The 15,615-nt window shown below is 41.7% G+C and overlaps 1 protein-coding gene across 1 annotated transcript; it reads right to left on the bottom strand.

Moving 5' to 3' along the window:
* Positions 1-1,147: 1,147 nt before the first annotated feature.
* On the bottom strand, positions 1,148-14,055 carry peli2 (pellino E3 ubiquitin protein ligase family member 2). The gene is made up of 6 exons (XM_056393653.1): positions 13,733-14,055; positions 8,183-8,312; positions 5,751-5,852; positions 4,584-4,781; positions 4,214-4,402; positions 1,148-4,046 (listed from the first exon to the last, which is right to left on the bottom strand). Exons 1-6 carry the CDS (start codon positions 13,807-13,809, stop codon positions 3,468-3,470), a joined length of 1,275 nt encoding a protein of 424 aa, XP_056249628.1. The 5' UTR covers positions 13,810-14,055; the 3' UTR covers positions 1,148-3,467.
* Between the last annotated feature and the right edge of the window lie 1,560 nt (positions 14,056-15,615).

Below are 15,615 nucleotides of genomic sequence, written 5' to 3'. Positions count from 1 at the left end.
TGTGCAGACATATGAACCCATCTCACATCTACTGCAGAAATGTTAATTAGGAAGCATGGCATCCCACAGCTCCATTCCTCTCCAAACGCCTAACTGACATGTTATGTATTTAAATCCCTTTCATGTGCCCTTATTATAGAGGAGATGAAGTCACATGCAAGTGATGGAAATTGTCATCATCATCGTATAATATTTTTTGCATCTACAGAAAAATAAAAGCTAAAAATTGCTCACAACTGTGCATATTTATCAGGCATGTCTTATGTACGATGCCTGGATTTAAATAAATCTGGAAATAAATCTAAGAACAGTATAATTAATTTTAAAAAATGCAAAAACAAAGACATATGGAATGTAGAAGATAAATGTCTAACTTTACATATATAGCCTACATACATCTCCTCTGGTAGCCTAATTGCACATACAGAGGATTTTCATAGGGGCATATATACTGTACACAGGCATGTCAATTTAGTTAATTCAATTTATCTCATTTCAGATGTATTTGGGATGTATTTATACTTTAGTCTTTTCCATTAAAAAAAACATCAAACTTCCATTTCTTTGCTCTGTGTTTTTGGCTCTTGATTGCCGCAGGCACAGAGGTTTAGTGCCCGTAGTGCCAACATCTCTATTGTTGAGGAAATAGTGCCCCCCTGTGGCTTCAAAGGGAAACTACACCCTGCTCAGAACACCAGGGAACGTTACTCATGCTATCATTTCTTATGGTAAATATTAAGATGAGGTTGATAAGATAGAACATGAAATGTGAATAAAATAGACTTCAAGAAAACTCTTCCCCTTATCTAAAAGAAAAAATAATGTGTTTGATAGAGCTATCAATATTCAGGGCCATTTTGGCGACCAAGATAGAAGAGCAATGCTCATACAGAGGAATGATGAAACACATATGTAACTGTGATTAAACATTACAGCTGCTGTGTTGTGTGAACACAGCAGAGACATCTGGAGTTCAAAGGCAGTAGATGAATAAAAAGGAGCAAATTCTTATCAACTGCACATACCTTTTTAAAAATCAGTGGATCATTTTGAAATTGCCTCAGTGTCCTAGAACATTACCGACAAGTGTAAATTTTTACCAGACTGTCAGGCCTAAAATCAGAGAGACAACCAACTCACTCTAGCATATTTTTAAAAAATATTTTTATTCTTTGCAAAAGAGGCATTGGGAGCATCAGTGCGTTCTATGGCTTGTGTACAGAGTTCCTGTAGGAGACAAAATCATAGAACAAGCCCTTGGGTGAACTGAGGGCCCCACCCATGTTTACCAAGGAGGAATGTTTGAGGCAGCTACTCTGCAGCTGTTACAGAACACGGTCTGAAGCAACGGGCACAGTGTTTGAGCTGAAAGTGTTTGAAAGGAATGCTACTGTACAGTATGCGGCTTGGTACTTGACCCTGCGCGGCAGTTACATAAAATCTGAGGAAATCAAGTGATCTGGAAATGCTCTGTGGTATGAGCGAAGCGTAATGCTGCTGATACTTTTTAAGAATGCTAAGTATGTTTCTCTTAGGAAGGAACCAAAAACAAAAATACTCCAGCAGTCCACCACTGCTGTTGAGATTTTATCTTTGTTGTGAAGTCTAGGAGCCCTTAATCATGGTGGATTCTGCCCCTCAGCAATACCTCGGAATTTTATTCATCATACTTGGAAGAACATTTGAATGCTATAATAGAAACATGACTGTCAACATCTCATTTTAATGCTCACTACTGTAATTGATAAAGTATCGGCAGAATGAATGCCTTTGACTACTTGATGTAGTCAATGGGCACAGTCTGGCAAGCTAACATCACAGAAGAATGCACATATTCGTCCCAGATTCTTTAGTTTCAATTCATCTGCTACTTTGTTGTGGACAACTTGACTCATCCACATACAATAGAACTTACCAAATTTGGCATTGGGTATGATAATATCATTATTCCCATGGAGCTGGTGCATGCAACTGAACAGCCTTGACTGTAATCCAGAGCTGTCAACACTCCACCATAGCAGCAGTTTGGGTTTACATCTTGCATGTGGAGAGAAAACAGCTCCTCCTTATATTTGGTATAATCTCTGAATGCTGCTGAGACTGTGCCCAGGTTTGAGAGCGTATAAATCATTGGATCTGACCCAGCATGGGATAAAGCTAACAACAGTGCAGACTGAATACAGTACATGTGTGGGGTAGGGACATAGCAAGCTAGCAGGCTAGCAAGCAGGTGTGGTTATGGCATAAGGTTGTACAATCCCAATGTTAGTCTTTCACTGCAAATAGGCCTTACCTGTACCTTTAACACCAATGAGAAAGAGTTGTATAATTGAAGTCAATGTGTTTCAGTACATTCATTGTCACACCCTGCGAGCTTGGTTTATTTCCTATGTTCTCTCTGGTAGCGTTCTGGGTGGTGGGCGAGATCATGGAGAGGGGATAGGGGTGAAATGATGTAGGGTGATGAAGACAAGAGCCCAAGGGCAGTCCAACCCGCACACACAATCACACATGCACGCACATACTCAAACATTCTCACACACACATTATTTATGCAGGAGAAAAATATATTAACATTTGCATTACAAAAAAGTACAAGGGCCTCAGTGTAGTAAAATACTTCTTCTGTCAGATAAAAACGTGGAGAAGAATCCATGTGGGTTGTCATTTCCTTATGTCTTCTGTATGGAAAACTAACTCTCTCTTTGCCTTCAACAAAATAGCTTTTCTCATTTATGAAAAATATTCCCACAGTTTAATGAAAAATATCCCCCCACCCCCTTTAAAGTTTGTTCAGCAAATGGAAGCCATCTCTGGAGAGCTACATGATCTAGATGCCATTAGCGGTTAAGGCCAAGAGGCCAATGGGGAGCACTTAACTAGTTAGCCATTAGATTGCAAGTTTCTCTTGGCTTCTCCAAGCCAACAGTCCAGCTGTCTGGCTCTGTAAAAACCTTGTCTCAGACCCTCCAGGAACTAGCCTATAAAACCTTCCCCCATTTTCCCCCAACAGACCCAACTACACCTGCTCACTATTATCTGGTTCAGTTTGATTCATGAGTAAAAACGATTCATTCCTCCTACAACCTTAATCCTACGGCCCTCTGATGGAAAACCAGCAGGCATTGTAGTTTAAACAGCTCAGTGCTGGAGCCCTGTTTAAAGCGGTTGGTTGGCAGGACAGCTGAAACAGTATTTCAGTCTGGCAGAGCCAGGGATCTGTGGTCCAGTGTGCTCCACATCTCTGTATCCCACAGTGGCCATCCAAACAGCCACAAGAGGCCCTGAACAATCTGTAATGGCTCTCTGTTGTGTAGAATCCACAGCATATGACCAGAAGTTGAGAAGACTTACTCCTTTCCACAGCTGGTTTACATGAACAAAAGAAAGCACAAAATAATCTGAACAGTTTCACAGCATGTTGGCATTCCTGTCTAATCTTCTCTGCCAGAGCAGGACCCTTCAGCTCAGTCCACCGGGCCCTGGAAGATTAGCTTGGAACAGCCCTGAATGAGGCTGAGCTGGGTGGCACAGAAGGGGCAGGCGGCGTGGAAGGCGTGGGTGCCATGGGGCAGAGGGATCTCCGCCCAGTACTTGACTGACTTCTCTGAACACACGTGTCCACATGGCACAAAGGCGTGTGTGGGTGCACCTGTGTCCACGTAGAAGGCCGGCTCACAGCCCAGCCACAGTGGTACATAGGGCCCCACCACTCGGCACATGGGACACTCTCGCTGAGTGTTGGGCTCCTGCTCCGAACGGTGGCCCCAGTTGTGGTAACCGTGCACGTGGCCACACGCCAAATACACCCAAGGCTGCTTGTCCTCCAGGGAGGAGAGGGCGCGGCTGCGTTGCATGCTTGGAAAGGCAAGGGTGTTGAGACCTACAGGACACTGGGGCCGTGCTGCGTTGATCTCCTGCCTGAGAGCCTCCAGGTGCTTTTGTGTGGGAGTGTGAAAGAGGCCTTCTGCTGTACGCCACAGCAAAGTAGCTCCACAAAGATCCACCAAGGAGCCATCCTGCAGTATATTACTCTCATTCTCCACCTGCAGGTGGTGATGTAGCAGAGACAGATTTAGTTCAACTTCGCAATAAAAACAAAGAATGCTTATGCCACTCATGTGATCATCATCATAACAGGATGTGTGACTTGAGAAACATGTGCTTCAGTTATGTCACAGTATATGTAGTCTCTGTGTTTGAAGATACTGACCAGTTTGCCTGGGGTCTGTGCTGAGCGAGTCTCTCTTAGTGTATAAACATCACCACAAACAGAGATTTCTCTCCATACGCCAGGCTTGGACTCTTCTGTGAATCCACCCCTGGGGTGCATTACCAGCACGCCATTGGTTGTTAGGCCGTCCATGTGACCGTCAGGGTTTTTCCATTTTGCAGCTTTTTCCTGTAGGCAACACAGAGCACAGATGATGATGCAAACTGATGTGCTGTGTCGCATTCAACTTTTTTTTGAATAACATTACAAACAACAGAAATTGCATTTGTTTATCTGGCTACAAAGACAGAAGACATCAGTGTAGATAAAGATACTGTATATCTACCATTGTACACTAACTAGTAATTACCCCTAGGAAGATGTTTTTGGAGGAGTCAAACCCGGCTGCATAGATGCGAGCAGTGTAGGGGGGGTTGCGCTCACAGACAACTCGGCAGGCAAAACGGGAGATGGTGCTCTGTGTGATGGGAGTCTCCTCTCCCTCCTGGCCTCCTGCTACTGTGTCAGTCACCACAAAGTCGATGGGACTCTCTGTGGAACGCCCAATCTTCAAAACACAGTAATTTTATTACTCAATCATTTAATTAATCATTCATGCTATATTGTTGGTCTTTTGTGACCCTGTGTCAGTGAACTGGCATGAACATGGACACTAGCAGTGGTTTTCTTTTTAATTCCCTGCGGACATTTAAGCTCTGAACTGTTCTGCTTCCTGGCAGTTCAGCCTTTTGCCAGTGTGTGGCGGTTTAACATTTGAATGATACTGCAACAGATCTTGTTACTGTGTGTGTGTGTGTGTGTGTGTGTGTGTGTGTGTGTGTGTGTGTGTGTGTGTGTGTGTGTGTGTGTGTGTGTGTGTGTGTGTGTGTGTTAAAAAATGCTGAGACACGATACACTTTGGTACACAGAGTTCAGTACAGCAGCATGTTGTTGTTCTATCGGTACATCTCTGAAGAGAATCCAAGTTTCTATTCTTTTTTTGTTCAAAAAGAATATTTCAGGCTTATTTTACACAGACCACAGCGCTCAGCAGTGAAAAATGTCCAAACATTCCTCAAGCTGAACAAACAGAGGTAAAAATAAGCATTTCCCCCCATTCATTTCCTCATTTTAAAAATCCCAAATTGTCCTCAAGTCCTATTTTTTGAATGGTTACCCTTCTCTGCCAGGTCTCAGTGTCCATTTATTCAATATTATTTAAAAGACACATGGACACAATACAGGCGTACATATGATGCACGTGCTGCAGTGCTAACTTCCCTGTGGTCATCATCTTCTTGCTGTACATTCAGATTAATGCTACAGACAGAACAGTTGACAGTACACACACAGGGCACACGCAATCCCTGGTGGAGGATAAGGTTCAAGGGGGGAAAAGATAACAAAATGTGTATATATTTGGACTACATAGTGGTTAGTACAATAAATCAAATGTAGAGGAGCCAATAGGATGTTCAAAAAGAGTAACGCATGCAATCCTCTTTACATGCAAGAGTGACATTAAACTGACTTTTACCTGAAACATGTCTGTGTCTTTATCATGGCTGTACTCCACCACTACCGTCTGGTTCCTGGACAGCGTGTAGGAGATGCTATGTTGGCCTTTACAATTCACAGCCTGAAATATAACACACACATCAATATATTACAACACATCAAATACATATAATCTGGATGACAGAAATATGAGCACAAACACAAGAGTGTTTTGTTGTTTTGTGTCATAGTTATGTCAGAAGAAACACTTTGATGTCTCAGTTTGTGGCTTTAACACCGGATGTGAGAGAGCCAGAGGTTCACAAACAGGAGCTATGCTACCAAATGCCTTATGCAATCATTGAATGATTGCTGAGCCTACTCTTAACCCAACCCAACCCGACTATTAAAATGCATTGTGCTCAACTGATGAGTCAGATCCTATCAGTCTACGACAGCTATAGTGTTTTTAGAAGAAAATGTATATTTGTCCTTATTTTAATCCTGTTACCTAAAACTAAAAATTCCCAGGCTTTTTATCATGGTGAATTTTGTTACTGTGTTTTTTACAACATAAGCTAAAGCAAGGCCTCTCATGACTTTTTCCATAATTTCTTCATGAAATTACCAAAAAGATCTGTGGCAGGAATTTCTGGAAGAGGAACAGAGAAGAGCGTGTAAAGTCACACTCCCGTGACAGTGACCATAAACTGCCCAGTGGCCTCAGTTAACACAAGCTTGTCTACCAGCTGAGCTGCCTCAGTCACTGTAGTGAGGAAGGGTGGGTTAAAGCTACACAGGCCCAGCTCCCATCAACACTTTACCACATGCCACTATCATCCCACTCTAATCTGCAAACTCCATTTTCCAAACACCCCCCCTTTCCCTCTCTTTGTCACGTGCAGGAGGGAAACAGTGAGAGAGAAAGTGGGTCATCAGCGCTGCCACACTCTGCTAAAACATCAGAGACAGACGCGGACAAATGTCATCATCACATGCAGTCTTGTCTCGACTGCACTGCTACCAACAAATGGTGCCCCACCTGTTCAACGGCTAAAAGAAGTCTCTACACACTCCAAACAGAAAGCTATATTTTTATAGGCACAACACCCCACCCCCAAACTGTCACACACACATCCTCCCTGAGTTGAAGGAGTAAAAATAAAAACACCGTCACGGGCCAACCATCCCCCAAATAAAAAGCCAATGCAAGCAATCACATGCACAAATGAAGTAATTGAGATCAAGTGGCGAGATGAGAAAGCAGGGGCAGGATTTGAATAGGAGGCTGGCAGTGGCAGCATGGGAGCTTCTCATTATCTGTCATGAACACCAGAGTGTGCACAGACACGTGAGCTTTCCCTCTCAGCTTCTCAGCGACAGAGTATTCTCAGTTCATTTGTATGAGACTGCAACACTGTGAGGGAACAGGAGTAGGCTGGTGGGGACTGCCAGAGAATATAAAATAATATAGAAAAGAAAGCTCTCCTCAAATCAAGCACACCATCCTGCTTGTTCCATGAGGAATTGCTATTTTTGACCATGTGTACAGCTGGAAGCCTACTGCGACAACTTCCTCCTCAGTTCACCCTCCTAATCCCAGGCCTGGTAGCACGGTGGCAGAGAGGAACAGTGTTAAAAAGGGGAAGATGGTCACAGCAGTTCCTATCTCTAAAACAGTCTGTCACTAACTGTTAAAATGGCATACTTGGCTCAGTTTAGCTGTATCATAAAGACCAATGCAACATGGTTTGCGAAACAACTTGTAGTTGTGAAACAGCAGGAACATTGAGCTCAAACTCGAATGGAGCGACGCACAGTCTATGCGATGAAAAAGCCCCAGTCACAGAAAAATCCTCTAAGCAGATATCAGGAGTCAAGTTCCACAAGGTGAGAGTAACCTGAACCAGAGTGCCTTTGGCCAGCAAGCTAAACTCTCTACAAATGTCTGAAATACTGGCCTCCAAGAGGTGCAGAGGTAAGCAGGTCCTCCAGATTGTTTAGCAGTTTTGCTTGGGAACCAAAGGCAGGAATGCGGAGAGGCAGACATGTTAAACTGGATGGGGCAGTTTCTGGCAGGCACTCTGGTGCAGAGAAAAAGCTATGGGGCTTGGCTTGGAATTGCAATTGTAAGGGAAATGTCAACATTAAGGTCTGCCAACAATAATGTAAAGGGGCTTTCTGCGTGTTCCATAAGCTACTGAATAAAAAAAAAAACTACATGGTGCTGTTCTGAAAAAGTCAGTTTTGGTTTTGAAGATCTAAAATCTGCTCAGTTCAATAACAATATGAATTCAAAATTAACTTAATGCATTGACAAAATTACTTTTCACACACTGTTTCAGTTATTTCTTTACATGTTTGTATACATTTTTGTCTAAATTATACATCAAAAGGCAAGCAGAAATTACTTAATTCCCACGGAGAGTCTCTTTATTAAATCACTCATTCATCTTTCGATCTGTTCTGTACCTTGCTGGCCTGGGGTGTGTTGAGGATGTGCACAGTGCTCGGCTTAACACCATTGGCTTTGGTCCTCCTGTATAGCGCAAATCTGCTTTTCCGTCTACCCCGATCTCCATTGGGCAGAGAGCCATTGTACCTGTCACAGAGGGGGATGGGGTGGAGAGAAAGAACAGCAAATTCACTTTAATTTTTTTTTTTTTTTTTTTTTTTTACAAAAATGCAAACAGTTTTTGTAGCTGCAAAAAAGATGTGTCTAATGAGATTTACAGGCAAAATTCTTGTAATCATATAACAAGTAAACATGGAGAATTAAAAACATTCATGCGTTTTGAAAAGGAGCTTTGCCACGCATTACATCACTGGCAATCTAATGCACCCTATTAGCAGTCTAAGCGTTACCTTGGATAATGTCTCTTATTACATAATGCACTCTGGTGCTTGTGATTTCAGTGAGCTAGCTCTGTGTAAACGGCAGCTGTTCTTTTGCTCTGTGTTCCAAGCAGGAACAGGTTTTAAGATGCACGTCAGGTCTGCTATCACTTTGGGCACGCGTGCAGTCTGGGTGGAGAACTGGCTCACATGACTGAAACACATTCTCTCAAAGCTGAATTTTATACACTGATACAGACAGCTCTAAGATCTCAATTTCAAAGCCTCAGCTCCACCAGAGAAGCATCTAAGAGCCTTCTCTACTTTCACTTCTAAGTGCTAGATTCTACTTCTGCCCTTCAGTCTGCTATGAGGCTCCTAGCCTAGGCTGCTCCTTGTGAATGAGGAAGCCCCTTCCGGTAGGACTGGTCCTCTCCCCATCCACCAGCTGGTTCCTACAGCTGGGACACCCCATGCTCTACTCCCATCCAACACACAGACCTTCTGTCACTCCCATGTAACCACAGTATGCTGAACAGACACTTTACAAAACGGAAATAAATCTATTTAAAGCCTCCGGTTTGTACAGCAGTGCATTTCATGAGGGAAAGAACTCAACCAATCACTGCATAATCTGACATTTCTACTCTTTGTTGCAACACAAATGCAACGGTAGCAACAGGAGCCTCCTTCTGCTCCTCCCCACCCTACCTCCCTCCCAAGCTAGTCCACCTGTCCCATGTCTCCACACGGCTGGCCAGGCATGGAAACACATGGACCCAGTCAGCACAGTGCACAAAGCTGGCCTGTAGGACAAGCCACCCACAGAGACCTAGAAAGGCACTGGATGATACTGTGGACAGAACTACAACTAATACATTGTAGTGGATAGATAACTGTTATAAAAATGTTAACTGTCTTAAAATGTTTAAATTATCCATATATGTAATTATCTTCAGGTTTTACTTCCAATGTTGATTATTGTCAAATAGTTATTTTCTTTTACATGTTACTTTTAAAAGAGATCTACTCTGGTAACAAGTTTAAAACAGAAAGCACATCAAAATTAAAGAAAAACTAAATGTTAAATTTACTCCTATGGCTATGGTGTTTATTAACCAGAGCTTATAAACATGTTGATAATCTTGAGCCTGAAAGAGATCCATATGGGATAGAAATATTGATTATCTCTCATTAAAAAACGCACTTTAAAGCTAATTTAACGTTGTGCTGCTGACTCTATATTCCAATTTTATTAAGCTTGTCCTAGAAACTCCCCATCTAAATAAAGAGCAGCTACAGTAGGCCTACATATTGTTCAGATTTCTATTTAGTTGAGTGGGCCTATCAGCTGGATACCTGTGCCTGGATGTCTCACATACAGCACACAATCAGATGATATGCAGCTTAGCATTTTCGCCATGCTGAATTCTAACTGCTGAATATAACCATGGCTCTCTGAGCAATGGCACACATGCCTTCTATTATTCATCATTACATTGAGGAACAATATTCTGTCATCCAGGAACCACTACCGTCACATTAGCTAGGACAGGCTCTTTAAAGCTGTGCTCTAAATAATTGTGATCGCTTTCCCTTTTGACCTGTGCCAGACAGACAGCGGATTTACCTTCCAATACTTTGTAGCAGGGATTAGAAGACTCTGGCGTATCACCTATCCTCCAGGGTTGCATTAAGGAGCCAACAGCACCTCCTACCTCTTATGCTAACATGAAAGGATAGTGTTCGCAGGATGAGATATGCTGAGTTGTTATAACACTCATTAGCATGACACAGAGGCAGGGTGGCCTAAAGGGGTCACAAAAGGTGCCACAGGGGTCAAATAATGCTGCAAACAAGACTGCAGGCTATTAGTGTTTCATATAGGTCAATTTAAACTGTACAAATTCATGTTTAGTGCATCCGCACTACATGGGAGACAGCCAGATGGCAGAATGAGCAAGGACTAACTCATAATCAAGCTGCTGTGGCCTCAAGTATCCATCTGACTGATTTGACCTTGCACAAGACACTGAAACCACACATGCTCCACCTACACTCGGACCTTGAGAAAGGCAAAAGAATCACACTTCTCCTTGGAAGAATAAAGGAAAAATCAGTGCCAGTTTGTACCAAAGATGTCTCCAAGTAAATTTTCACACTTCCTTTACCGAACGTTTCTTGAGAGAGAAATGTACAAAGTTCAATCAATAGGCCCAGTCTCTCCATCCACAATGGACAGAGGAAGCTGAGGAAGGCAAAGGCTGGGTCCTGATCAATCCATCCTTTCATTTCCAGGATACCCACACAGCCGCCGCCGCCCCCCCTTTTCACTGACCAGCACCAAGCCAATCCGCCCAGGCAGAGATGGGGGGCAGCCATGCAAGTAATAAGAGCCACCTCGGTCGTGGCAACAAACCACTGAGGGAACTGCTGCTCAAACAAGCTTTGTTCCATGCTGTCAGCTATCTTGTCTACCATCAGTTTTATCAATGGGATGTGATGACATGGCAGTGATTATACACCCATCACATCTGATTCAAATATGTGTCTTTATGTCAAGAGAGAGAACAAAAGCATCAGCTTCAAACATGCCACATGTTCAGCCCGGGGTAATAAGCAGTCAGCACTTTTCGACCCTTATAATAAGCAGTATGACTGTAATTGTATGGGTGGAGGGCAAGGGACTAAACCACACTAAACCAGGCTCTGTATATTATCTTCATTAGCATCTCTTTTCAAGTGCTTTAAACAAACACTATATACATGTGCTACCAGCAGCACAGATACCTAAAAATGTTCTTTATAAGTTTAATAACTTTCAAAAGAATTTCAGTGCTGTCCAAACTCCAATCACTGATGCCACAGCAGGTGTTTATCATCATCTGTTGCAGCTGCTGCCCTTGACAGTTTATCAATATATACATGATTGTTTACAATGATAACTGGCTGCAGCTTTTCCTGAACGAATCCAGAAAAAAACCCAGTAGTGGCTTTGATATAGTTCTGACGTAAACAAAGACACAAGTATTTACTTGGTGGCAGGATGAGACATGTGTACTAATGCCTTTTTTACTTTTTGTTTTTTTTTTACTTCAGCAGATTAAGGCTGAGTATTGTTTGAAATTTTGTGATAACAGTGCCAATATGATAGTTTCAGTAGCAATGCCAAACGCTCTGAAACCCTTTCGAGAAGAATAAGTGTTTTTGCCTTTTTTTTTTTTTTTTAGAACAAAAGAAGCCAAAGTACTCACATATTGAATAATGTCTAAACATAGTACAAGAACTTTGCCAAGTGGTTTGCAAAATTTGAATCAGGATCTTTTATGAAATTTCAGTATTTGACAGTATATTTGAAACAAATAATCGATTCATCCATCGACAGAGAATTGTACTTACAATCAATGTGATCAATAGTTTTTCTTTCTGGTAAAAACAACTTTCATTGGTTACAGCTTCCTAGTTGTTAAAGTTTTCTGTTTTTCTGTTTCACTAAACTGAATCTCTTTGGAATTTCGACTGTTGGTTGCACAAAAACAAGCAATTTGAAGACTTCATTCTGGTCTTCAGTAAACTGTAAGTTATTTTTCAGACATTTTGGGGCCAGATGTTTAATCGAGATAGTAATTTGCAGACTAATTAATAATGAAAATAATCGTTAGTGGCAGTGCTATTTGACTGTTTTCAATACTCTGTGTTATGGACACATTTTGTTTGGGACCAAAAAAGTATTGAGGTTTGATACATATCCTTTAAAAAGATTATTGGCAGAACTTTCAGCACCAAGATTCCAATGGTGTTTTGATATAAAATACTCAAATCTGTGACAAAAAATACAGTCAGGTTTACTGTTATATACAAAGACATACAGAAATAAAACACAACTAAATTATCCACCAGTGCTTGTTGCAATCACTACCTTACAGAAAAGTTACCTTGAATAAAAAGTCTTCAAAAGAAAACATCCCTTACAAAGAGCTTTCAATCTTTGATAGAGACTATTGTAAGGTAATGTGACAACACAAAACCCGGGGAGACAATATACATTTGTCCACAAACTGTACCATACCATCTATACTGTGGTAGCTATTATCTAGGGTTGTATCAGGCCATTGTGGGCATTATTGTAAAAGCAATGTACAGCACTGTTTTCTGGCAATAGTTTGATATAATTTTGAGTGTGAATGTGATTAAGTGCCTTGATTTTGGAAGTATTTGGTTTGCTAAACTAGCCAAGAACAGATATGCCATGTTAAGTCATTTTATCCATGAACAGTTTCCCATTTTTGTATTATGTGACAATTCACATATATTGTTATAGAGGATTTTATCCATATCCCCCACGTATGGGCTGATACTGCAAAATCCTGGTAACAGTTAAGGTCCCCTAACTGACCATGTGACCAGCAGACATTGGATGACCATCAAGAAATCAAGACTTTTGTTGGGATAAGCAAGGTGTGATTTCAAACTACTTAATGCAATAATCATGTCAGTCAAATCTGGCTTCTTGGAAAAAACACAAACCTAAGCCTGGTAGTGCATGTGAGTCACACAATATAAGTTGTATGTTATGCAGATGTAAAGTTGTGTGGTCTGAGCTACAGATAGTTTTGAAAAAGGGAAGAACCCTGGGGGCTGGGGGAGGGGGCCATTACCACTTCCGAATTCCTTAAACCCCATGAATCCAACTTTAAGGTAGGAAGGAGTGCCCCGGTCAGAGCTGCTGAGTATGAGATTCATTTCACCCGAGTTACTAAAGTTGTCCTGAACGTATCTATTTCATGGACATCAGCATGTTCAGATGGGCCGAGCCAGCTGTTTTATTACCGGTTAGTAGGTAATGAAACATCGCCACCGACTCGGCAAAAACGAAAATGTACATATTTTTGATTGCGCACGTGTCTGATCTGTGGAGTAACGTGAGCGAGTGAATTTCTCAACTGGGCTTTACGTATTTTACTCATATATCTATAGGTGTGTTTATGCATAACAAAATATTTGGCTTAAATAAACACAAGGTATTGCTAATTCTCACATTTTATAGAACTTACGGTCGCGTAGCTAAGTTAGCTGCTGGTGCCCTGTTGAGAAACTTCCTCAAGATAAATACTCGCCATCACGTCCACTGTGAAAGTGTCCAGAGTAAAAATATCCCAAAATGAATATCACAATGGCTCAACTTACCCCAGCACCACCAGCTCCCCGTATTTCACTGGGTCTTTGGACGGGGCGCAGTGCTCCTCTTGGCTTGACGAAAACATGAGGCTTCTGGCTTCACTGTGTATCGTTAGCTATACAGTAATAACAGCGGCTCAAAAATCACCAGGAATTCCCTTCAAAAAGCACGACACGCTCTCATTTCATATTGTATATCCAGCGGCATACCGCGGTGTGCCCTAACGAATCCACTTTTCTATAAATAAACTGGTCTCAAACTTCTTTACCGTGACATGGCAAAAATGTAACTTACTTGGCGGTTGAATCCGCTCTGAAGCAGATACAAAAACAGCGAGGAGCAGGGCCGGAATGTACCATTCTCTTGTTCTTTACTTTGTGTAGGGGGGTACTTCACCTTGCGTGAGTTCAAGGTTGTGTTTCTGACCAAACTGTGTTTTATATAGTTATTTAAAGTTATTCACTATATCAAGTGAAAATATATCGCGCTTAATTTATTCCAAAGAAAACAAAATTATTGAACTCAGAGAACAACTCTCTTCTTGTACCACCTCACATTGTTCATGGATCGCACCTTGTGTTATGTAAACAAAGAGTACAATCTGGGAATTCTTAAAGGGATCATACTTTTCCTGATATGTTTTCAAAGTTTCCAGCCTCCTATATCTGACAAGATTAAGGTTGTACACACTTTTTAGTCCTAACATCCTCCTCATATACACATTACAGGACACAGTTCTGTTTCAACAAACTGTTTTAGGAATCACATAATTTTATTGGATATGACTACAGTGTATAAAGTTACACAGTGAGCCTACATAAGGTGGGGCAGTAATAGTGGGAAACACATGGGGAAAATAATCATCCTGGTACATTTCCTGACTGGGATAATTTGGAGAGTGCAAGGATAGTGAAATCAGATTTGCTCATGTTGGTGACCCCCCTAGGCCGTTTCAAGGGCTTTATTTTATTATGACTTTACTGCAGTTGGCTAATGCATGTGATTGATTATGCAACCTAATGACATCACTATTTATCAGCAAGCCTGGAAGTTTTATTTCATCGATCATTTTGACAATGTCATGCTGTTGTCAAGCTTCCCTTTTTCATCTCTCCTTTTGGATAAAGTTGGTTGCAACCCTCCATACATATGCTTATTTTTTCTGTCATATCTTCTCATGTGAGATGCACCTCAAGCTAATAATAATAATGTCTAGTTATTAAATGGTAACTTAAATTACTTCTTTTGAGAATGACTCACAGACTTTCTAATGTAACCAAATGTCCACACCGTATGTGAGGATGTCAAGAACTTCTCAACCTCCAATATCCCATAAGTCCAGTTGTTCTCACACCTTTCTGATGAATGTGCCACTTCTCCACTTTTGTCTGGCAGTCTCATCAACACTTTACTGCTTCTGTCTTGTTTTCACAAGAATCTACACGGCTGGAGGTGAGGTGCCCTCACTGCTTCGGGCCCCTTCAGAGGTCCTGTTGCCTCTGCAATTATGGCCCTCTATTTGAACTGGTGTTCAGTTTCAAAGAGTAATAACGCCTGACATAAAAACAAAAGGTAGAGGGTGTCACTTGGGCCCATGGAGGTACTTCCCTCCCTGCTCTCCGTTTTACAACTTAAACTCTTGCAGATACTTGATGTATTTTTTCATTTGTAGGCAACGCAACTCAGATTAATCCACAGCATTTGTTAGTTCTGTTCATAGCTGCACATACTTGTCCATTAATAGTACAGAGGAGTGAACTCCAGCTTCTTCAGCAGTTGTGCACAGGGATCAAGCTGCATTAGGCCTTTAACTACAGGCCTAGGGGCTGGCCTTAAAGCTGTGGGTATAATGAGTGTTTACTGCTCTTTTGTGTCACTGTCTCTTTCCGCT

Source organism: Seriola aureovittata, chromosome 13, assembly GCF_021018895.1.
Source record: "Seriola aureovittata isolate HTS-2021-v1 ecotype China chromosome 13, ASM2101889v1, whole genome shotgun sequence".
NCBI lineage: Eukaryota > Metazoa > Chordata > Actinopteri > Carangiformes > Carangidae > Seriola > Seriola aureovittata.
This window is presented reverse-complemented; position numbering and strand designations above follow the sequence as displayed.